A 25,684-nucleotide genomic window follows, 5' to 3' on the forward strand; every position below is an offset into this window, starting at 1 on the left:
AACTGTAGATAGATAGGGCATAGCTAGAGGAGGTGGTCACTGGGAACATGTACTGAATGGGTTCCCTATGGCCCCTTCCTCATTCCCTTTCTGCTTCCTGACCCCATCACCAACAGATGAGCAGTTTTCCTCCACTGGACCCTTCCCCTGTGGTATGCTGCATCACCTTGGCCCCAAACCAATACAGTCAACCCTCTATGAGCTGAAAACATGAACCCCAAATGAACTTTTCCTCTTCTAAGTTGTTTTTGGTGGGTATTTTGGGCACAGCAGATGCAAAAGCTGATTAAAACAGCAGCTTAGACTCTTTGGGGCTCAGTTGGTGATAGTAATCTTTTTATTGAGTTTGCATTTGCATCTATTTTGGGACTTATTTCCATTGCAACTTCTATGTGCAGGTCCTGGGTTCTGGTTCATAATCACCCCAAACTTTGATAGAATGTGTTGTCTTCTTCCTGCCCATCACATTTCTCCTCAATTTTAAGCAGCCACAACTGTGCTATTCACATACCCATTCACACATTCTCTCAGAGAATCCAAGCAATTCGAAAAAAAGAAGAAAAGCAAAGTTCCAAATGCTCCTAAAACCTTTAACAAAGATTATTAGGCACAATTTGAGGCCTATGCTATAAAAAAAAAAAAAAAAAAAAAAAAAAAAGTTCACATAAAGGACCTAAAGCTTTGTATCCCATTAGTGGCAGGCATGTTTTCTGAGATTAAATAAAAACCTCAACCATGAAAAAATGGTGTACCAATTATGATCCTGATCTTTTTGAAGGTAAACCTAGGCCCCAAGAACTCATTAGAATCTTTAAGAAAATTAAAAGCTCAGAGATCCAAGATGGTGAACTAGAGGGAGGCTGCGTTCCTTGTTGCTCTGTAACTCCGGTTTCAAGCAGAGGATATCTGTTTCTTGGTGAGGCAGTTTTTGCTGCTTATCTATTCCCTGGTGTTTATCCATTTGTCTGCTGTGATCACCTGCAGTCTGCCAGCATATCGATGCCGTTTTTGAGTGCAGATTGCTCACTGTCAGGCGCCTATCATCCGCCATTTGCCTGCCTCTCGCCTGTCCATTGCCTGCCTTATACCTATCCATCACCCAACGCACGAGGTTCACCTCCCCGATCATCCGACAACAGTCAGCAAACTGATCGCCAACTGCCAGTGGAGCACCAGCTGCCTGCTGTTGCCTGTAAATTCACTGTGACAGTACCTGCAGGTTTGATTACACGTGACTGCCGCCATTTTGAGACAACAGCCAGGCCCCATAGGACCCCTGGCCAGACTGACTGAGCCCCGTCTCCAGGATCCCTCAGCCGGACCAATCACTCCCTGCCTCTGGGGCCCTCACATCGACTGACTGCTCCCTGCCTCCAGGACCCCAGACCAACTGACTGTGCCCTATCACCAGGACCCCAGACCGACTGATTGCACCCGACATCCAGGATCCCACAACCACACCAAACACACTGGACCTACAGGACCCCTGCCTGACCAACCACACCCCGCCTCCAGGACCTCCAGCTGACCACGTCCACACCATGAGCTGCAGTTCCCCATTTGCCAACACATTTGGAAGCCAGAGCAGCCATCTTGGATAATCCTGGAAGCCATAGCTCCGATCTTTAAGTAGGGCAAATCCCATCCTGAGACACCTGCTGGAGACTTGAAGCTCATTGTCAGGTACCTCTCATGCATCAGGCTACTGAAGCCTGGGAGGTTTCATTACTATATGACTGTTATACTGTAGATTTTCTATCTTCTCCTTATTGAACAATTTTAAGTTTTTATTTCTTTACTTTTTTTGCTCTCTTTTTGTATACCTGTTCCCTCAGAGTCTCTTTCTCCCTTTTTGCATGCTAACATCCAAATTCTTTTGATTACACTTTCACCCTTTCTATTATCTAGAACTTCTGTATATTCTTTTCTTATCCCATTGACAGCTACATTCTACATCCCTCTGCATCCTCTTTGTCCTCCATTAGAAACTGCAAACCTTATTGCAAATCTGTTTGTTATACTGAAGATAATATTTGAACTCATTCTGTTTATTATGACAATATTGTTATTGTCCTCATAGGGGCTATTTGGTCTAGGATTGCATAGTGTCTGAATTGGGCACTGGTAATATTAATCTCCCCTTAAAGAAAAGGTTTTGGAAACCTATAGGGCCACTATAAGCCTATAGGGGGGAATCTGAAATACCCCAGATCTGCACTGCTAGAGAGGAAGATACATGAACAACATGAAAAAACAAGGGAAGAAAATGATCCAAACAAATCTAGATACTATATTAATAGAATCCAATGACAGTATAGTAGAAGAAATGTCAGAAGGACTTCAGATTATACATGATTAAGATGATTCACGAAGCAAAGGATGAGATAAAAGAGCAAATGCAGGCAATGAATGATAACACCAATAAGCTGAAAGAGCAACTGCAGGAAGCAAAAGATCATTTCAACAAAGAGATAGAGATTCTCAAAAAAAAACCAAATGGAAATCCTTGAAATGAGGGAAACAATAAACCAAATAAAAAACTCAATGGAAAGCATCACCAAAAGACTAGACCACTTGGAAGACAGAACCTCAAACAATGAAGACAAAATATTTAATCTTGAAAATAAAGTTGCCCAAACAGAGAAGATGGTAAGAAATCATGAACAGAATCTCCAAGAACTATGGGACATCATGTAAAGATCAAATTTAAGAATTATTGGGACTGAGGAAGTCACAGAGATACAAACCAAAGGAATGAATAACCTATTCAATGAAATAATATCAGAAAATTTCCCAAACCTGAAGAATGAAATGGAAAATCAAATACAAGAGGTTTACAGAACACCAAATGCACAAAATCACAACAGATCCACACCAAGGCACATTATAATAAAAATGCCTAACATTCAAAATAAAGATAGGATTTTGAAGGCCACAAGAGAAAAGCATCTGATTACATATAGGGGGAGACCAATACAGATAGCAGCCAACTTCTCAACCCAGCCTCTAAAAGCTAGAAGGGCCTGGACCAACATATTTCAAGCTCTGAAAGAACATGGTTGCCAACCAAGAATCTTATACCCAGCAAAACTAACCTTCAGATTTGAAGATGAAATAAAATCCTTCCATGACAAACAAAAGTTAAAAGAATTTACAAATAGAAAGCCTGAGCTACAGAATGTTCTCAGCAAAATATCCCATGAGGAGGAAATGAAAAATAACAATGGAAGTCAGCAAAGGGAGGAACTACCTTAGAGAAAAACCACTCAAAGGAGAAACCAAGCCAAGTAAAAAACCAAAAATAAGCCCAAATTGACTGGGAATACAAATCATATCTCAATAATAACTCTGAACGTTAATGGCCTAAACTCATCAATCAAAAACACAGACTGGCAGAATGGATTAAAAAGAAAGACCCAACAATATGTTGCCTGCAAGAGATTCATCTCATAGAAAAAGACACCCACAGACTAAAGTGAAAGGATGGGAAAAAACCCACCACACACACAGACTCAGTAAAAAAGCAGGGGTTTCCATCCTTATATCAGATAAAGTGGACTTCAAGCCAAAGTTAGTCAGAAGGGATAAAGAAGGACATTTCATACTGCTTAAGGGAACTTTAAATCAGGAAGACATGATGATAGTAAATATTTATGCCCCAAGCAATGGTGCATCCCTGTACATCAAACAAATCCTTCTCGATTTTAGGAATCAAATAGACCACAACACAATAATTCTGGGTGACTTTAACGCATTGCTGTCACCACTAGATAGATCTTCCAAACAAAAACCAGCCAAAGAAACCATAGAACTCAATAACACAATCAATAAACTAGACTTAATACAAATATATAGAATATTCCATCCATCAACGAGCAGATTCACTTTCTTCTCAGCAGCACATGGAACCTTCTCAAAAATAGACCATATGTTATGCCACAAAGCAGCGCTTAGGAAATGCAAAAAAATAGAGATACTGCCTTGTGTTCTATTAGATCATAATGGACTGAGAGTAGAAATCAATGACAAAATAAAAAACAGAAATTATTCCAACACCTGGAGACTAAATAATATGCTATTGAATGAAACATGGATAACAAAAAACATCAGGGAGGAGATAAAAAAATTCTTAGAGGTCAATGAGAACGACGATACAACATATCAAAATCTCTGGGACACTATGAAAGCGCTACTAAGAGGAAAATTCATTGCATGGAGCACATTCCAGAAAAGAATGAAAAGTCAACAACTAAATGACCTAACATTACAGCTCAAAGCCCTAGAAAAAGAAGAACAGAATAACAGCAAAAGTAGTACAAGACAGGAAATAATTAAAATCAGAGCTGAAATCAATGAAATTGAAACAAAAGAAACAATTCAAAAAATTGACAAAACAAAAAGTTGGTTCTTTGAAAAAGTAAACAAAAGACAAACCCTTAGCCACACTAACAAAGAGAAGGAGAGAGAAAACTCAAATTACTAAAATTCATGATGAAAAAGGAAATATCACAACAGACACCACTGAGATACATAACATGAGAAACTACTTTGAAAATCTGTATTCCAACAAAATAGAAACTACCAAAGACATTGACAAATTTCTAGAGACATATGCTCCTCCCAAACTGAACCAGGAGGACATACACAATTTAAACAGATCAATATCAAGCAATGAAATAGAAGAAGCCATTAAAAACCTACCATGCAAGAAAAGCCCAGGATCACACGGATTCTCAGCCGAGTTCTACAAGACCTTCAAAGAAGAAATCATTCCAATACTTCGCAAAGTATTCCAGGAAATAGAAAAGGAGGGTACCCTACCGAACTCATTCTATGAAGCTAATATCACCCTCATACCCAAACCAGGAAAAGACACATCAAGGAAAGAAAATTTAAGACCAATATCCTTGATGAATATAGATGCAAAGATCCTTAACAAAAATATTGGCAAACCGTATCCAAAAACGTATTAAGAAAATCGTGCACCACGATCAAGTGGGGTTCATCCCTGGAATGCAAGGATGGTTTAACATCCGTAAATCAATAAATGTAATCCATCATGTCAATAGACTTAAGGATAAGAATTATATGGCTATATCAATTGATGCAGAAAAAGCGTTCGACAAAATATAACACCCCTTCATGCTCAAAACACTAGAAAAAATAGGGATAGTAGGAACATACCTGAACATTGTAAAGGCTATTAATGCTAAGCCCATAGCCAACATCATTCTTAATGGAGAAAAACTGAAACCATTCCCTTTAAAAACGGGAACAAGACAGGGATGTCCTCTTTCACCACTTCTATTCAACATTTTCCTCGAATCTCTACCCAGAGCAATTAGACAGACTAAAGAAATTAAAGGAACACGAATAGGAAAAGAGGAACTTAAGCTGTCACTATTTGCTGATGACATGATTCTATATTTAGAGGATCGAAAAAACTCCTCCAGAAAACTTCTAGACCTCATCAATGAATTCAGCAAAATAACAGGTTATAAAATCAACATGCATAAATCTAAAGCATTTTTATACACAAGCAATGAAACATCTGAAAGGGAAATGAGGAAAACGACTCCTCAATAGCCTTTGCAATAGCCTCAAAAAAATAAAATAAAATACTTGGGAATCAATCTAACCAAAGAGGTAAACGATCTCTACAATGAAAACTACAAAACATTGAAGAAAGAAATTGAGGAAGACCTTAGAAGATGGAAAGATCTCCCATGTTCTTGGATAGGCAGAATTAATATTGTCAAAATGGCCATACTACCAAAAGTGCTATACACATTCAATGCAATTCCAATTAAAATCCCAAAGATGTACCTTACAGAAATAGAGCAAGCAATCATGAAATTCATCTGAAAGAATAAGAAACCCAGAATAGCTAAAGCAATCCTCAGCAGGAAGAATGAAACAGGGGGTATCGCAATACCAGAAATTCAACTATACTACAAAGCAATAGTAAAAAAATGGCATGGTATTGGCACCAAAATAGAAAGGTAGATCAATGGTACAGAATAGAGGACATGGACACAAACCCAAATAAATACAATTTTCTCATACTAGACAAAGGTGCCAAAAATATGCAATGAAGAAAAGATAGCCTCTTCAACAAATGGTGCTGGCAAAACTGGAAATCCATATGCAACAGAATGAAACTAAACCCCTATCTCTCACCCTGCACAAAAATCAATTCACAATGGATCAAGGACCTTGAAATCAGACCAGAGACCCTGCATCTTATAGAAGAGAAAGTAGGTCCAAATCTTCAACTTGTTGGCTTAGGATCAGACTTCCTTAACAGGACTCCCATAGCACAAGAAATAAAAGCAAGAATCAATAACTGGAATAGATTCAAACTAAATAGCTTTCTCTCAGCAAAGGAAACTATAAGCAATGTGAAGAGAGAGCCTACAGAGTGGGAGAAAATCTTTGCCACTCATCCTTCTGATAGAGCACTAATCTCCAGAATATATAAAGAACTCAAAAAACTCTACACTAAGAATACAAATAACCCAATCAACAAATGGGCTAAGGATATAAACAGACACTTAACAGAAGAAGATCTGCAAGCAATCAACAAACATATGAAAAAATGTTCACCATCTCTAGTAATAAGAGAAATGCAAATCAAAACTACACTAAGATTCCATCTCACCCCAATTAGAATGGCGATTATCAAGAATACAAGCAACAATAGGTGTTGGAGAGGATGTGGGGAAAAAGGTACACTCATACATTGCTGGAGGGGCTGCAAATTAGTGCAGTCACTCTGGAAAGCAGTGTGGAGATTCCTTAGAAAACTTGGAATGGACCCACTGTTTGACCCAGCTATCCCACTCCTTGGCCTATACCCAAAGGACTTAAAATCAGCATACTACAAAGATGCAGCCACATCAATGTTCATAGCTGCTCAATTCACAATAGCCAGATTGTGGAACCAACATAGATGCCCTTCAACTGATGAATGGATAAAGAAACTGTGGTGTATATATATATATATATATATATATATATATATATATATATATATATATATACACACACAATGGAATATTACTCAGCTATAAAGAATAATAAAATTATGGCATTTGCAGGCAAATGTATGAAATTGGAGAATATCATGCTAAGTGAGATAAGCCAATCTCAAGAAAACAAAGGAGGAATGATCTCGCTGATAAGCAGATGATAAGCAGATGGGGGGGTTGAAGGGGGGCAAGACTGGAGGAAGGAGGAACTCTATAGAGGGAAAAGAGGGGTGGGAGGGGTGGGGGGGAAAGGAAAAAATAACAGAATGAATCAAACATCATTACCCTATGTAAATGTATGATTACGCAAATGGTATGCTATTACTCCATGTACAAACAGAAACAACATGTATCTCATTTGTTTACAATAAAAATAAATGAGCAAAAAAATAAATAAATAAAAAGAAAAAAGAATATTAAAAGCTGTGATTATACTCTTCCACAAGATAATAAACTCGATTCCATGGTTGTTTGGGATCTTTGCTGAAAGAGTGTACACTAGTTTGGTTTCTCTAAGCATTCCCAATTAGCTTTATTATTATTTTTTTTTTCTTTTTTGGCAAGAACTCTTTGTTTAGTCTTTGGGCCTTTTGTAAAAAAGTTTTGTAAAAAAGTTTCCACATAATTCCAAATGAATTCAACACTAAATTTTAAAAAATAAAATAAACTACAAGAAAGTATGGGTAAATATTCAACCATGCCAAACAAATATGAACTAGATATGGACAAGTAGGGAATACAAATTGCAACAGCCCTTTTTAAAAGTTTACCTCATGCAATCAAAACTGCAAATCAAACTAACAAGAAATTATCACTTTCATCCATAAAAATGCCACAATGTTTCTAAGCATAATGATTAGAACACAATTAGATAAGTTCATAAACTGTTGCTTAATAAGTTTGTAAAACTTTTCTGCAAACCAAGTTAGCAACATGTATCAAAAAATCAGCAGGATCCATACTCTTGTTCCGACCAAAACCACAACTAGCAGTTTTTCCCTAAGGAAATAAAAAAAGATATAAACAAATTGTTATGCCAAGATATTCCTCACATTTTTCTTCATACCTGGAAAAAAATGGGAAACCATTTAAATGTTTAAACATGGGGACATGTTTAAATGCTTTAGAGAACACCCACAGAATAAAACAGTATGCTCACGTGAAAAATGGCATTTTTTGAAGATTTTTTTTAATGATATGAAAAAATATTCAACATGTCAACTTAAGTATATAAACAGAACTCAAGACTCTGGTTTTATTATATTATGTCAATTTGGTTTTAAAAGTAGTAGCCAAAGAAAGAAAATGTGCCAAAATATTAATTATGGTTATCTCATGTAGTTTTTGTTTTCCTCCTCTTTTGGGGGCATTTTCCAATTTCCCAACAACAAATGTGTATTTTATAATGAGAAAAGCCATAAAATAATAAATACTGCTATGTTTTAAGACTAAAATATTACAGAAGCTATATCAGTATTGCATTTTATGAACTTTTCAGAATCCTCAGACATTTTTCGGCCGTTTTTTTGACATGGTATTGACAGACTATAGACTACATTTAGCATTCACATTGCATTTGAGTTTGAAATGCAGAAACTTTAATAGAAAATATGCCAAAATTGACTATAATTGAAGAGGATAATTGAAACAAACTTAATATTCCCACAATGGGATGAAACACTCTAGATATGATCTCTTAGCAACAAATCCAGTTTTCCTAGGATGATTGCATCCTTGCTGCCCTTTGATGTTGAGAAAACGACATCTATACAGAGGACTCTCCTGGACTGAATCTTCACCCCAGCTCTGACACTGACCACTGGGAAGTTAATGTCAGATCACTTTTCTGGTTGCAGCTGTTCTTTCTTTTTTTAGAACTTTCATTCATTAGAACTAAACATCATAGTTCTAATATGACATTGTATTATTGTGGTCATTTGCAACTTATTTCTGAACTCAGTTTTGTGAGGTATCCAAATTTTTCAAACCAAGTAAGTAGAGTCTTATGACAATATATAGCCTTTTCCAGGACCCTCTCTCCACCCACTCCCACATCATTCCTGTCCACAATCTTTTGGTAGTGTTATTCTTCTCTTGGTGACACATTAATATGTCTTTGCTCTCATTGTTTTCTAAATGGAACTTTCACATCTCTCAACCCAACACAAGCTTCTATCTCCATGTTTCTCCTGTTAGCTTTTCCTGGTGCTGAGGACTTAGCCCTGCCTATAGTACATCTGTAATCAATGGTTAATTATTAATAACATTTTTTTAGAATCCCCTCCCTTGTTTACATTTTCTCAAAATTGTAGGAATACTTATTAAGGCAAGGGCTAAGACCTGCCCTGTCCTTACCTGCATTTGAGCACGGCATTTGTGGTAGGTATTTTGATGGGCAGCAGCAGGTCCTTCATGGAGTCTGCATGCAGTGTCAGGGTATCACGGTCACAGGTCAGGGAAATCAGGACTAAACGAGGTTCCTGTCGAGCAGTAACCATGTTCCCATTCTCATTGATCACAAGCCAAAACCTAACATTTTCAAAACAGAAGATAAGTGTGGATCACTATGACAGGGAGCCAATCTCTACTGGAACTGCAATTGTACATAGTCATTGTTGATTTCTCCCTGTAAACCTGATGTGTTTGAATTTGCATGTGTCTGTCTGCCTGTAATCAACTCAGCAGCAAGAAAGACTGAGTCTATCGGCTAATTTCAAAGGAATAATGACTCAAGCATCCAATGTAGTATGCACAACATTTTGAGCTCCTTGATGGCACAAAAATCAAAGATGCTAATTACATTTTCATCTCATTTGTCATCTCAATTGTTGACCACTTGCATTAAACAAGCCCACCCACTCCCACACCATTCCTGTCCACGATCTATTTCACTAAAACAGGAATCTATTTCACTAAAAGATTGGAAGGGAATAAGGAAGTACTGTGCTGGCACCCAGTAAGCAATGGGATCTCAGTAATGTAAATAACAGACCACTCCTCGTATTGTTCACAGTATGAAGAGTTCAGCTGAGTTCTTTCTTTTACTTTGCAAATTCCACCCCTGATCTTAAAAAAAAAAAAAAAAAAAAAAAAAAAAAAAAAAAAAAAACTTATGTTTCAATATTCAGTGCTGTGAATTATACAAGTTGCTAAAAGGTCTATTGTCAATCTGGACAATATTTTTTTTCTGTCTCAGTACTCCTGGGTTTTAAGTACTTGCTAGAAAAAAGATACATGGAGAAATAAGAGCAATAGAAAGTACTATTTCCAGAAAAAGAACATTTGTATAGGTTCACTACCAAGGAAGCAAAACCTGCTGGTGTTTTCATCACTTCAGCAAGCACTGATCAAGTGATTACAATTTCTGAAGTGAGTTTATGCTTTGGGGGTCCCCAGACACGGGAAGAATATTTTAGGTCATTGAAAATATTTATTGCATCACTTCCAGCAGGATATCATGGTTGAACTATTCAATTAAAATAGGAAATATGGTCAGCATAAGCCCTTTCCCTAACTGTTTTTCAATCAGCCCTTCATCCTACAGAGTCTGAACCCTGCCCTGCCTCAAATCCTTGGGATAGCATATGAGTATTCTCTCTAGTAATTCTTCCTGGTAGTAACAACTGTTTGATCTTTCTAAAATGCAAGTCTGATCTTTGTACCCCCTCATCCAAAATCCCTCCATGGTTCCTACGTTCAGGATAAAACTCTAACTCTTAAGCAAAGCCTGCAAGTCCTTATAATCCAACTACTTTCCCAGCTGTTCTTACCTCCTCATGCCTTTATAGACACTGATGTTTTCAAAATATGCTTTTAATGGCAGGAAACACATATGGCATAAATACCCATCATACTCCTACGTAGAGACCCAAAAGAATTGAAAGCAGGGCATCACACAGACATTTGCTCATGGTTGTTCATCGTAGCAATATTCCAATGCCACAAGGTATTAACAACTCCAGTCTCTATCAATGGGAAATAGATTTTTAAAAATGTGATTCTAAGCATTTTGACCATTCTATTTTGAAGTACATAATTTAGTGGCATTAAATACATTCACAATGTTATGCAACTGTTTCCAAACCCTTTCACCAAAGGGACAGAAACTCTGTACCCACTAATGCAATAACTCTCCAAGTTCCCCCTCCCTCACTCTTCAGTAACCTCTAATCCCTTTCTGACTCTATGACTATTCTAGATATTTCATATAACTGGAATCATGCAATATTTGTGTTTTATGTCATGCTTATCTAAATTAGCATTATGTTTTCAATATTTACCAGTGTTACAGCATGTATCAGAACACTCTGTCATGGCTTGATTGATGCTCTAATGGATGTATAAGGCACATTTCATTTATCCATCCATCCATTGATAGATACTTGGGTTATTTCCACTTTTTGGCTATTGTGAATAATGCTACCATGGACATTCAACATTCAATGTTACTGAGAATATTCATCATGTTTTAGTCCCTATTTTCAATTCCTTTTGGTAAATATCTCAGAGTATGCCAGTCTTTCCCCCAGCATGTCCTTTCAAGCCCAGAATTTTTTTATTCCTTCATTCTAAAATATTCTTCTCCTATCTTACTTGCATGGAAAGTTCCTAATCGTTTTCTAATTTTCAGCTTAAGACATTCCTTACTCTGTGAAGTCCTCAGGGTGCACCCCAGACATCTCCTTCCTGTGTGTTCCCTGGCACTTGTCACAACCCCCACTGAAACATGTGACACCTAGGACTGTAAGTAAGCCTTTGTTGGTTTCTCTTGATCATATTTTTTGTGAGTGTATGATGTTAAATGTAAAGAATTTACCATAGTGTCTGGTACAAATGCCAGCTCTTGTCATCTGTTGTAATACAAGCTTAATAAATGTTTTCTGAATTGATACAGTAGAAAATGTACAATGCCCTTTGACTCTGGGGTCTACAAAAACAAATTAATTAAATAAATTCTTTCATCTTTCAGAGTCCACTGTACAAATAATGGAACATTTAGGGTTCTCGACTTTCTTCTTGCAGAACACAAGAGCTATGCACCTTTGCTTCAAGAAGAAGGTCCTGAATTGCCCTCTGGGGAGTTGGCAGGAGGAAGGTTACAGCCTCCTCTCAGTCCTGTATTACTTGCTGAAGCTCTGAGGCAGTTCTGGGAAGAAGTTTAAGTGCAGTCTTCCAATGAGGCCCACAGTGGGCTTGAGGCCAGAGCCAAGAGGACAAGGCTATTGGCTCTGAGATTTTGCAACCTTTGTTGAACTCCAGGAATCCATGCAGCTGTCATTATGCAGGGAAATAATAAAACCATGGTTCACAAAGACCCAGTGTGCAAATGAAAACAGGAGTCCTGCATCCCGCTGCTGTGTGACTATGAATCTCAGTTTCTTTATCTCCAAAAGAATGTTTGAGAAAATTGGGACAAATAAAATGCAACCGCATATTTTTTTTTTTTTTTTCTTTTTTTGCAGGGCCGGGGATTGAACCAGGGTCTTGGGCTTGCAAGGCAAGCACTCTACGAACTGACCTATATCCCCAGCCCTTCAGCAGTATTTTTTAAGCTGCCAGAGGTATTCAACTTCTGTCATAATTATGTGCTTGCCTTGGTGTGATCTTGGAGGACTGAGCTTTACAGCTCCAAGTTTCCTCCAAAATCTGAAGTTACAGTCACTAAAAATAAAGCGACCTGAACCAATCCCCTGAAGATACTAGGTGGAAATTTAAAATTTTGCTTGTGATTTAGCAAACATCCAGGGATGGATACCACACCTCGAAAGGAGAACATAACAAAAAAGCAGGAAATACAGAAAACGTAGAGGCTCAGGGTCACAGACCCCCAGGGTCTGCTGTTGTGCGTGAGGTTATTAATATTATTCTCTTTCTTTCTCTCTCTCTCTCTCTCTCTCTCTCTCTCTCTCTCTCTCTCTCTCTCTCTCTCTCTCTCTCTCTCTCTCTCTCTCTGTTCTTTATCCCACTCCTCTCCCAGTTTCTTTGAGGGAAGAAAGGACCTGTTAGCCTACTCTGCAGACCTCCCCAGCTGCCCTCGGCGTCCCAACCCGGGTCAGCGGCGCAGGGACTCTGCTAACCTGTCCCGCAGGTCACCGCAGCGCAGCCCCATGGCTGTGCATTCCGCCTCGCTCACCGACATCCCTCTGCAGGACTTGAACGGATAGATCCAGAGCTGCGTCACGGTGCCCACTTGCTGCTGCGGTCGACGCCTCCTGGGTCGCGCGCGGCGCCAGGCGACAGCCCCCAGCGCCACCGCGGCCAGACCCAGGGCAGCGACGCTGAACCATGGCCGAGGTTGCACCGGGAAGCCGAAGCGGGCCAGCGTCGAGGAGCCTGCGGAGCCCATGGTCGGAGACGCGGGGTGCAGAGGAAACTCCCGGGTTGAAGGGCACCGGCGGCGGCGGGGCGGGGGCGCAGCGGAAGCCCCAAGCCGCTGGGAAAGTGCGGCCCTCGGCCTGGAGCCCAAAGGACGAACAGCTCCTGAGCCTAACGGGCCAATCAGAGCAGCGCATTCTTGTTCTGGGAGCTGGAATGGGAAGTGGTAGCTCAGCTTCCAGTTTTCATCCTGCCTTCCCGGTTTCCCACTGCGTCTGGCTTCAGGGAAACGCGCCCTCTCCCATGTTCCCACAAGTGTCTAGCTTATTTACATATTTGTGGGGTTGTTTACTTGACCTAAAATAGACAAAATTTGCAAAACAAAGCGTGATTTTGAAATTGAGCGTCCAGCTGTTCTCTGCCACCTTCCCTGCAGGATGCGCAGGGCACCGGGAGCTTTCAGAGAGCGGGGATCTGAAGGTGAAGGGATGAGGCGGGACCAGGCAGGCGGTTGTCTGTGTTCGGCTCGGAGTGGCCAAGAATATCAGAGAGCGTCCTAAGACTCTCCCTGTACTTCTGCGGCCAGGAAGCCTCAGAACTGGAAGGGCATTCGCTAAGACCATGCAAGGCTGGGGTTCTGACTTGGAAGGTTGGTACTAGGACTGGGCCTCCAAGGCTTCTTCCGCCTTGAGGACCGTGACCTCAGTCGCTTGTCACTTACAAGCGAGGTCATTATTTTAATGCATTTTGTCCCATCCTCCCTGATATGGAACATCTATAGATATTTAAATTGAGCCACGAATATACCGCTAATGGTAATTTTGAAATATTATATTTTTAGAGGTCTAATCTTTTAAAAGAATAGGTGAATGATTAAAGTCTGTGAGATATATAGATATATTCCACATATATAAAAATATGTAAAATATATGTAAGGATGGACTATATATATGTGATATATAAGCTCTTGATTATTCTTTCCAACCTATTTTATGCACCTGTCAATTTTGTTGAAATAGTCACAGAATTGAAAACTTGGGACTTAATAAGTTAAACAACAAAGCCACCACTATCAGAGTGATTTAGGAGGTTGAGCTGTATTGCAGATAAAAATTACTCTCACACTTATTAAAATGCTAAAGAAGGCTATTCAGGTTATCAGGTGTGTAGCTCAGTGGTAGAGTACTTGTATAGCTCACATGAGATCCTGAGTTCCATGTGGACTGGGGATAAGTATTCTAACAGGGGTATTACAATAGGGGATAGAGATCGGGGTCCACTCTGTATTAGAGCAAAGATACCTGGGGATTTATAGGAAAGGGGCATAGGGGTCATTAGCTAGATAAATCATTCCCCGGAGACATCCAGGGGAGTGAGACTCTTGCTAAAATTAGTTTAAGATGCAGTTTCATGTTAGGGCAAGGTGAGAAATGAGGAGCCAATATCCAGAGTGATGAGCTATCAAGGGTTGGAGAATTCTACCTAGACTGACTTAGCAAGATTCTTCCTAAGAACCTGGACTCCATAGACCTAGGAGGGGTGGGGTATTGAGGAGTGGAACCAAGATTGACACCTAATTAAGAAAGGGACTCAAAGTGAAGTTTGGTCAAGGAGTCTTTGTCAGGCTCAGGTAAACCACCAAGCCTGGGTCCAGAACAGCCCATGCAGATGGAAGGTGTCTGGGATCAGAGAAGAGAGAATTCTCAAACAGTAGTAGACCCTTTTCCCCTAGCAGATAACTCATTTCAGGACCCTTCAGTAATCAGGAAGGATCCTTCTAGAATGTTGTTCCTCATCATAAATGTGTAAGTCCAAACAGATTCTATCCTATTCTTTTCTCTTCCAATCCTAGGTAACCCTTACCCTCTCCCACTCCTGTGAAATCTAGAAATTGTGTTCAAAGTACAGAGGTCACTGTTTCTACAGCTGTTGGGATGCATTAAATGCTCTAGACTCTTTTAGGGTCGGCTGGAGGGAAAAGGAACTTAGGTAAATCTTTCCTACCCAAAAGAAGTGTGGATTGATAATAATGTGCCACTGAGGAACTGGGTGAGGTGTGGCCCATCTCAGTATGACACAGGACTTGTGTTCTCCACAGAAAGACAGTTCAGAGGCACTGATTCCTCTGTGTTTCTGTTTATCTCCTTCCTTAATCTCTTTGGAAAGTTTAAAGGAAAATATGACTTTTTTTATTTTAATAGTTTACTTTAAAGTTAGCAAGACTTTCTCATTTCATCATTTCCAAAAATGTACCAGCGGGGCAGCTCACTTACCACACCTCACAGGGTGCCAGGGATGAAGGTTAACTTCAGTCCCAGAACCTATCAAAGGAAAATTAAAAAAAAAAATGGAGAAGGAAAAAACAGCTGCTCCTTATTGACCACTAAGAAGTGTCCTCACAGACCCTGACTGTCCACCTCAGTCCAGCCATCTGTATACCTGCAGTTCCTGATGCCCAGACCCACCAGTGACAGGAGGTAATGTCTGTGGAGTCAGAGCATGTCTCTGGAGGCCATCAGAAAGGGTCAAGAAAAATGAATGGCAGTGACTGTAGTTCTGAGATATAGTCAACACAGACCTGAAGACTCAGAAATACCAAAGACAAAAGTAGGACTGAGATTCACATTTATTAATCATAAAGAAACCAGAAGATTATAAGTGGGTTAATCATATATTACTTCAGTGAGTATTTTTTGCTTAGTCATCAAAACAGTTCATTTCTCTTTGTTGTAAAAAATACATATATATTTCTAAAAATGTGTCTGTCCATGCTTTCTTCTTTCCATTCCTAGCCTCAAAATCCTACTTTCTTTTATATTCCCTTCTCCTCTTTATCTTCCTGGGAATTCCATGTGGTATATTGGCAGACACAAATTATTTTTATATGGCTTAATACAGGCATAATCAAATATAAAATTGAGGTCTATAAAATAATTTCTATACTCAAATATGACCCTGATTCCACAGTGATAGGGTAAAAACAAACAAATGAATGAAACATCAATAGGGCTCAAGAGCCAGATCAAGACCAACTGTTAGGCATTTGTGAGCATGTTAACATGTAAAGGTGTACCAGGAAATGATTTGTGTTTGCATTTGTCCTAAAATGAAGAATGATAGGCAATAAAATGCACACATTTAAATTTTTTTTCTTGGAGTTTTTTTTTTTTTTTTAGCTGACTTTAAACTTTCTTATATTCATTAGTATTAGAGTCAGGTATTAGAAAATATGACAGTTCTGGTATCATTCAAAATAATTTTATAGACAATTTTATTTCAAAGGCTTTCATTACCTAAAATTTATATACCTTTGTATTCCCAAATTACCTCCAAATACTTTCCTTGCATTAACTCAGAGCACACATAACTCTGAAACGTCAAAAATAGAGACTCAATTCCAGGAGAAAGATGGTTCAAGCCTGGGTAATAGAGATTCACTGAGATATTGTTGCCGCTGTTGGTATAATCCTGATCAATGCCTCCTGGATGCTAAAGCTGAATAAATAACAAGAAATTCTGGTTATTTTGTTATTTAGTCTACTGATCAAAAATAATTCAAACACTCACAAAACAGTCAATTAAAACCTCAATAAAGTTTACAATGCAGGAAATATAAACTATGTTGTGCCCAAGGTACCATAGTAGAATAAAGTAACCCGTTAATATTTAGTTCTGTGTATATACCACACTTTGGTTCCATGGCTTGGCTATTGTGAATTGAGCTGCTAAAAACATTAATGTAGCTGCATCACTGTAGTATGCTGATTTTATGTCCTTTGGGTATAAACTGAGGCATGTGATGAAATATATTCTACTGTCATGTATGTCTATAAACTATAAATAACAATAATAATAATAATAATAATAATAATAATAATAATAATAATAAAGAGACTGAGTTCTGGAAAGGGCCCAGAGCAAGAGATCTTTCTTACATGACGCTATGGGTTGAGTGTGTTCTCCAAGGGTTCCTATGTTGGAGATAAGGTTCCCAGTGTAGTGATGTAACAGGTAAAGGAACCTTTAGGAGGCAGGGCTACTAGGAAGTGGTTAGGTCATTAAGGGGAGTGTCCTTGAAGAACCTTGAGGTAATTCTTATGGAATACCAGTTTGTTCCCCAAGAGTAAGTTATTAATAAGCAAACAAGACTGGTCCCTTCCTACTTCTGGCTTCTTGTCTTACCATGTGATCTCCTGTACATGTTCCTGCCATGGTACCATCCACGTTTTGTGACATAATCAAGGAGACCTTTACCAGAGGCCAAACTGAGGGGACCACCCAATCTTGGACTTTCAGTCTTCTAAACTGAGCTAAAGAAACCTCTCTTCATTATAAAGTATGCAGGATATTTTGTTATAGCAACAGAAAATATAGTAATCACACAACATGTGGGGAGCACAGAATGGAAACAACCCCTGGGAAAACAATTGGTCAAGATGCTAAATAATATGCCTCTACCCCATAGGCCAATAATTTCATTTTTAGAAATCCAAATTACAGGACAATCCTTTAATTTTAAAATGCTCTTCCTACTGAGATATCCAGATAATATTATTTATAACAAAAGTTGACACAATCCAAGTGTCAAATACTGAAAAATTGTTTTTAAAGAGTGTCCTACATTTATAGCATAAAACCACCAAAGATGGTATTTGAATAGATTGGAGAGCTATGACAGTGCTCATAAATCACAGATATATGTTATGATATATAATATATATTATATATATATATATATATATATATATATATATATATATATATATAATGACTACATTTTAAAAAAAAATTCCTTCTAGAATGAAGTTTCTAAATAGTGACCAAAGGTGATTTCTTTATTTTACTTTTCTGGCATTTTATAAATTTGTCATGGTGAACATGTGCTACCATTATAATAAAATGCATAAACTTTATTTAAATTTTAAGTAGATAGACAACTCAAGTAACATGTATTGAGTGCTTGCATTAACTTATTTTGCTTTGTAAGGCTTTAGACTTTCTTTTCACTTATCCAATAAAGCAGGTCCTCCAATATGCAGAAACTGTAGTTGACTTGCACTTAAAACAAATAAGCAACACTGTTGTTATTTTTATCTTCAGTATGAAAGGCATTCTGGGAAGCTGAGAAATTGGAGGTCATTTGATTCTTGCCTCCCCCTTCATTGCAAGACAGCATCTGATTGGGTGAATCTGTGACCGAGTCACCTTGAGGACCTCCAACTGTTAAGAGGATTGGGCAGGTCTGCGACCAAGTGACCTGGAGGACCTCTAATTGTTAGGTCTCTCAGAGACCACTTGACTCAGGCTTTGATCCAGGTCTAGTCAATCATTGCTGGAAGAGCAAGACAATGAATCAGTTCCACTGATGTTAGATGGCTCAGGTTTGGGTTCACTCTCCCTGCAAATGGGGGGCTTTAGAAATGGTAGGCACTTAGAAATTTCAATTTTCTTTCTAGTATTCACTGCATTTCATCAAATTCAAGATACACCAAATGTAAGTTATACTGTGATTTTATGCATCATGAAGATTTTTTTAAAGGTATTCTGAATGCTAAACATGTTTAAACAGGCATCTTAGAGCTGATGAAATATGGTTAGAGGTATGGTTACTTAAATACCTACTTATAATAGGTAGCCAATTAACAGTTTATTTCCTTTTTTTGCCCACCTCAAGGGCAAAGCCTGTCTCATCTTTATACCCACTACAGCACCTCAGACTCAGCCATGATGCAATGATGACAAAAAAAATCATAGTTATTATTTACTGAGCACTATGTACCTGCTGCAATGCTGTAATTTTATATGAATTAATACTCAAAGTAACTTTTATTGGTTGTTTTGGTGAGAACTAGCATTATTCTCTCTTTGCAGAAAAGGGTATTGATACTTAGTTTAAATTTAACCAAGTCAGGAAGACACAAGAACTAAAAATTCAAGACTGTTTGATGCCAAATCTAGGCTGTCTGAACCACCTTTGTATATCATCAATTAGGTGGGGGGACATCAATACTCTGTAGTGAGAAGCTCAGGCCAGAATTAGAGAGAAAGGTGGTCAAGGGGTTTAGAGATGAAGTGATTTTAAGAAGCGGGTCATAGATTTTTATGAAAGGAGTTAATTCAATACTTCAGTGTGAGGTCTTTCAACTGACTTTTCACTCCTATAATTTGAGGATCAGGCATATACCTCCAGGATTCAGGGTTTTTCTGATCCAATGAAATCAGCGTGAGCACATTATTCTCTACATCATGTTTCAGGATGCAGTCACCTTGAGGTACTGATTTTTTTTTTTTTTCCAAACTCAAACTACATTTTAAAAATGTATTTGATAAAAAACACTTGATTTAAATATTTTCCCAATTTGATTTTGAATAATTTACACATTTCCCCTTCACTTTTCTGAGGCAGAAAAAATAAATACCTAACTCTGGAGAATGGCTCACCTTCACTTCCTTATTCCTTAAGGATCTTCCTTAATGAACTGGGAACATACACCTGTCTCTGCCAGGTTTCCTCCATCAGCATTTTATAATTGAATGGGAAGGAGAGATGGAGAAAGCTGGGCGGAAGTACACACAATACTGAGGGGAACAGAAATGAAGGGCATTTTCTAATTCCAAAGACCAGAACATAAAACATTCTCCCAAGAATCAAAGCAGCATAATGAAAAAAATATATTGTATTAACAACAAAAAAAAAAATCCAGCGTTGGCTTTGAGACACTGAGTTCTAGAAGCAAAACTGACCTTTCACTATGTTAGCCCAGTAGATCCATCACTCTACCATCTGATACACAGGGTCACCAACTTTCAGGTTTCCAATTTTTTCCACTGAATAATAAATTCCAAAAAGTGGGGATGACTTGTATATTTGTTTCTCAGATGGATCACACAGGCGGTAGCTGAAAGAAGCAAAAAATCCTCATCAGGAATAAAAAGGAAACAACAATCTAGGTGCTCTCCATAGAGTCCAAGGTTTCATTCGGGTTATTTATCATCAACAGCAAAGCCTTTTTCTAAAATGGTGACAGAGAAGTCTGTGGATAATTAGTGCAAGGAATCCTGTTTTTTTTAGAAGTATCCTGAGTGTCTGAACAATTTTTTCATGCCTTCAGTTTGAAGCTAAAAAGAAAAAAATACTTACACGTGTAAGCATAATATAAATACTTTGCTTACATGGGTACCTTCAACTTTATAACTCACTGTAACAAATGCTCATAAAATCTCAAAATGGAACTGCCCTGATCTCTAAACCTTCTGCTTAATGCACTCAAGCACTTTGCTTTCCACACCCTCCAAATTTATAAGCTAAAGTTGGAGTTCATTGGTGAACAAAAATTAAGACACTGATGCACTAAGACAGGAGGGTCTCACTTATTGCTGAAATTAATTTTTTCTCAAAGGTTCATCTAAGGTAAAGAAAATTAACTTTACTGTATCTTAAATAGCAAAGGACAAAAACAAAATAGAATAGTACATTCAAAGGCTTCATCAAATAACCTTTGCTCAACCATTGGAAACAAACAACAAAACAAAGTGGAAAAAATAGAATATAATACAACACTAAAAAATGTTAACTTAGGTTTTTTCTTTTTTTGTTTTGTTCGTTTGGTGCTGGGAATCAAACCCAGGGACTTATACATGCTTAGTCAAGTGCTCTACCACTGAGCTACGCTCCCAGCTCTTAACTTAGGTCTAAAAACACATTCTACATTGAGCACTAAGTCAGTGAAGCTTCTTTAAATAACAAAAGCAAAACCCTGACATAAAAGAAGCTCCCAGGTATACAAACTAACAACCCATTCCATTCCATTTTTTTCTAATATTTTATTATGCAATTCAAATTATTCTCATATTTCTATTGATTCTAATAAAGGAATTTGAGTAGTAATAAACATAATTAAATAAGTACTTGAGGCCTCCATCTGGAAGTACAATATAAATATCATTGAAGATTGGTAAGAAGCTGGACTTGGAATAGGATACAGTAGATGGGTTCCCCATGAGCATGGAGGAGACTTCTGATTGCCCTGTGGTGAACGTGGATCCGGCAGGACAGATTGTGACAGGTTGCAGAGGCCAGGCACTAGCCCATGGCCAAGGAGAAAGGTGACAGCAGCAAGAAAGCTGAACTAACAGCCACTGGGACTGGATGGAGGACAGGTGTTTCTTAGAGCTCTGAGAGCAAAAACTGATGCAGTTTTACAAGATGAGATAGTAGCAAGATAAAGAAGAGGCCTCGGAAGCTAGAGCATGGTCACTGGAGAAGGATCTCAGTGCCTGGGGAATATCCCTCGGCCTCCCCATAGTGCTGGTGGAATCAGCAAGCCTGGCCAATGGTGATGCAGAAAATGAAACAGCAGCTGACAGCTCCCATGGGCAGCCACCAGAAAGGCTGGCCAAGGAACCAAGTTCACCAGGTTCCACTGGTCAAGTGGAGCTGGTGAAATTGGGAAAATAATTTGGGACAGAAGCCAGCATGGGCCAAGAGAGAGCCCAGATGTGTTAGAAGCAAACAGGAACCAAAGAGCCTAGATATCTGGGATCCGGCAGGGACAAGAGACTTCAGGAGGTACTAGGGCCTGTTACCTAGGTCGGTGAACAAAGAATAAGCCTATACCTTGGAGGTAAGGCACCCATACAGTCCAGGGCTTGCTATATGATGGCTCCAGCCATGGACAATTGCCTGTGTGGATGGTGGTGGCTGTGGAGCCAGAAATGGACACTATCTGGTTTGATACCGTTGCAGGACAAAGTAGCCAGTGAGCGGAGCTACACACACTATCTGGATGATGATAGCAAATGAAGCATCCCCCAGAGCAATATGTACTGGCAGCTGGGCTGTGCATCGGGCACAAGTTCTGTGGCAAGAGCTCTGGGAGCTAAGCCACCAGGAACTGGTGACTATAGGGCATGTTACTGGCCATCCCCCACGACTAGCCCAGACAAGCAGCTGCTTTGGCTAGGGTGTGGTGGTCAAAGCAGGCCCCTCCACCCACCTGGCATCTTGGCTGCATCTCTGCCTGCAGCATACGGGTGTGAAAACTGTGTCAAACAATGGGGCCTGCTGTTTAACGTGGGATGCCCTGGTAGAGGCCTGCTAGGCATGTGTGGTTCGTGCTCAGGAACATCCACAACCCTGACACCCTGGAGCCACAGATGGTCAAGTAGTATGTGGACACATCCCCTTGACAGGACTACAGTGTTGGCTACATTGGCCCTTTACTGAAGCCAGCAGGGGCCAAGAGAGAGCCCAAATGTGTTCAAAGCCAACAGGGGCCAAAAGGGCCTAGAAATGCTGGGAGGTATACTAGTGAGGTTGAAGTGAGTCATGTTTGCCTAGGTGGCAGTTGATATGGTGACAGGCTTATTGTTTGCCTGGCCCAATGGTCAGGCAAACCAGCACTATGATTCACACCCTGACAGTGTTGATGGCCTCATACAGCCGCCCATCACAATAGAGAATGACCAAGGTACTGGTTTCACAGTCAGGATGTACAGTGATGGGCAACTCAGTAACAGACTCAATGGAAGCTGAACCCACAGGCTGCAGGCATCATAGATATAACAGCCTGCGTAAGCAAGGACTTAGGACCACAGGCAACACACCTTCCATGAAGAGGTGGGCACAGCACCTGTGGGCAATTGTGAGGGCTCTGAATGTGCATCCCCATCGAGGGGGAACCACCTCTTGTAGAGGCTTTGCTACACCACACAGCAGGACCAATACAGTTCCAGCTGACAACAAAGGATGTTGTACTTGGGCCTAGGTTTGGGCAGCGAGGGAATGTTCATTTGCCTGCTCCCACTGGATTGATTAGGGGAAAACCAAGGAGTGAATGTGGTCCTGGAAAATGAAGGCCCCCACCTTTGTTGAGTAGCCCTGTTAGCCCCATGGGAAAAGGTTTGGAGTGTGATCTCCTTGTGACACCATGGGTGACTAGTGAATGCTCCCCCTCATACATGTGACTTGGCTAGTTCCTGTGGATGGGAAACAGATTTTAAAGGGCATGTTTATTATTTCCCTTCAGTTTTGAGTTCCCTAGTGCTGGTGCACACAGAAAGTGCTGGAGTTCAGGCTCAAGCTGTACAGAGTGTGGTATCACCCACGAAAGCTGTCACAGGCAGCCACCATGCCTTCCCAGGACTCAGAGCTGACATGCATTCTCCCAGATGGACGTGATTTACCTGTACTAGTGCCTGTAACTGTTTTGTCCTTTCGTCCAGAGGTATGTCCTTGCCAACACCATTGTGGACTGGACACACACCTACACCAGAGTAGCACCTCTGCCTGCTGAGTATGCACCAAAGTGTCCATGAGTTTTAGACTACTGTGGTGGATCCAGACTAAGTCCCTGGACAATTGGACATGACTGGGAAAGACTTGTATTACCGCCTCAATCTGGGATGAAAGTGGCGATGATTTTTTAGTAATCCTAGATGGTAGAACTTGTTTTCTGATTCTATGTTGTTGTAGTTTATATTGGCTCTGCCCTCCTCACTAAAGGATCATTGTGGAAGAGCTCAAATGCATAGATTGGGCAGCAAAGAATCCTAAAGGGGTGGACTGTAGAGCAGGTGCCAGATGGTTATGGTTAGGCTCCCTCACCAAGGCTTCTGGAGGGCTATGGTTTTAGTATGTGGCCGAAGTCATAAACACTCTGATTCAGAGTATGTAACTCAAGGTTATAAACGTTTGCTTGTGAGCATGCACCCACTTATGTAACCTGTTGGCAGTGTGCCTTCTTTGTCTGGCATGTATACATATAAAAAGGCCTATGGAAGGACTCAAGGGGCAAAATGGGGCTAGAGCTGAAGGCTGCAGGCTGCAGGCTCCTGCCACCTCTGAATAAAGAATATCTAACACTTAAGTCCTGCATGATGGCACAGGTTTATAATCCCAGCAACTCGGGAGGCTGAGGCAGAAGGATCACAAGTTCAAGGCTAGCCTCAGCAACTTATTAAGATTCTGCCTCAAAATAAAAATCTTAGCCACATCAATGTTCATAGCTGCTCAGTTCACAATAGCCAGAGTGTGGAACCAACTTAGATGTCCTTCAATTGATGAATGGATAAAGAAACTGTGGTATACATATATACAATGGAATATTACTCAGCCATAAAGAATGATAAAATTATGGCATTTGTAGGCAAATGGATGAAACTAGAGAATATCATGCTAAGTGAGATAAGCCAATCTCAAAAAACCAAAGGAAGAATGATCTTGCTGATAAGTGGATGATGACACATAATGGGGGGTGGGAGGGGTTAGTTTTAGGGTTAGAGTTAGGGTTAAGGAGGGGGCAAGAATGGAGGAATGAAGGACTGTATAGAGGGAAAAGAGGGGTGGGAGGGGTGGGGGGAAGGGGAAAAATAACAGAATGAATCAAACAACACTACCCTTTGTAAATTTATGATTACACAAATGGTATGTCTTTACTCCATGTACAAACAGAGAAACAACATGTATCCCATTTGTTTACAATAAAAATAAATAAATAAATAAATAAAAATAAAAATCTTAAAAGGGTTGGGATGTGGCTCAGTGGTAGAGCATCCATGAGTTCAATCACCAGTACTACAAAAAAAAATTGATTATGAGACATTTGAACTTCAGAATGGAATATTATATAATTTAAAACGTATCAAAAGCACTGGAGGGGAAAAAGAGGAAGCAATAAGTACTCATTTATAAGAACTGATAGACACAAAGCAATCAGCATGTAGAGTGGAAGGGGCTCTGAATTGAAAGATTGTATGTACCCTATGACTGCCATAGCACCTGACCCTCAGGTCGATATAGGATATAAATAACATTAAAACACACTGAACTTGGTGCTCTACCTCTTCAGGGTTTCCAGCGGTTCCTTCCTGTCTATGATTCCAGTATCTGGGTCCACTGTGGTCATAATGCACCTGTCATACAATAACCACAGGTTAGGTGACATTCAAGAACCAATGGGCATTCCACACCCCAAAGGTAAGGTTAGTAAGAATCCTTACCTTGGGCAAGACAAGACCTTCTTCATTTCTACATCACCAATGAGGAGTTCATCCCAGCAATCCTAGAAGGAAAGGAAAGGTATATTTTAAGAGTAAGGCTTCTTTGATCTTTAAATCAGTTGATATTTTTGACTGGTACAACTATGAAGCAAGCAGAAGAAAACAGCACAAGAAGACACCAGGAACTGTCTCATGTGTCTGGGTCCAGGGTCCACTTCTTCCCTGCCCCTCCACACTGGGAATGAACCCAGGCACTCCTGCATGCTAGGCAAGTGCTCTACCACTGAGCTGTGACCCCAGCCTCAGGGGTCTACCTGTTGATTCAGACTCAAAACCCT

The 25,684-nt window shown here is 39.7% G+C and overlaps 2 protein-coding genes across 3 annotated transcripts in view; both read right to left on the minus strand.

Moving 5' to 3' along the window:
- Mtarc1 (mitochondrial amidoxime reducing component 1) overlaps nucleotides 1-13,609 on the minus strand; it is a 33,209-nt gene extending 19,600 nt beyond the window's left edge. The window contains exons 1-2 of one of the 2 annotated variants that reach the window (XM_047519734.1): nucleotides 13,109-13,609; nucleotides 9,387-9,560 (exon numbers count right to left, since the gene is read on the minus strand). In XM_047519734.1, coding sequence (XP_047375690.1) covers nucleotides 9,387-9,560; nucleotides 13,109-13,377 — 443 coding nt within the window. In that variant the 5' untranslated portion in view covers nucleotides 13,378-13,609. The remainder of the gene's footprint in view (nucleotides 1-9,386; nucleotides 9,561-13,108) is intronic. The other variant, XM_047519733.1, reaches the window with a different exon arrangement.
- Nucleotides 13,610-15,954: 2,345 nt separating this feature from the next.
- Nucleotides 15,955-25,684, minus strand: part of Mtarc2 (mitochondrial amidoxime reducing component 2) — a 36,204-nt gene continuing 26,474 nt past the window's right edge. Inside the window, exons 5-8 of the mRNA XM_047520884.1 lie at nucleotides 25,347-25,408; nucleotides 25,188-25,259; nucleotides 20,091-20,245; nucleotides 15,955-16,841 (exon numbers count right to left, since the gene is read on the minus strand). Coding sequence (XP_047376840.1) covers nucleotides 20,119-20,245; nucleotides 25,188-25,259; nucleotides 25,347-25,408 — 261 coding nt within the window. The 3' untranslated portion in view covers nucleotides 15,955-16,841; nucleotides 20,091-20,118. The remainder of the gene's footprint in view (nucleotides 16,842-20,090; nucleotides 20,246-25,187; nucleotides 25,260-25,346; nucleotides 25,409-25,684) is intronic.

Source organism: Sciurus carolinensis, chromosome 12 (genome assembly GCF_902686445.1).
Source record: "Sciurus carolinensis chromosome 12, mSciCar1.2, whole genome shotgun sequence".
Classification (NCBI taxonomy): domain Eukaryota; kingdom Metazoa; phylum Chordata; class Mammalia; order Rodentia; family Sciuridae; genus Sciurus; species Sciurus carolinensis.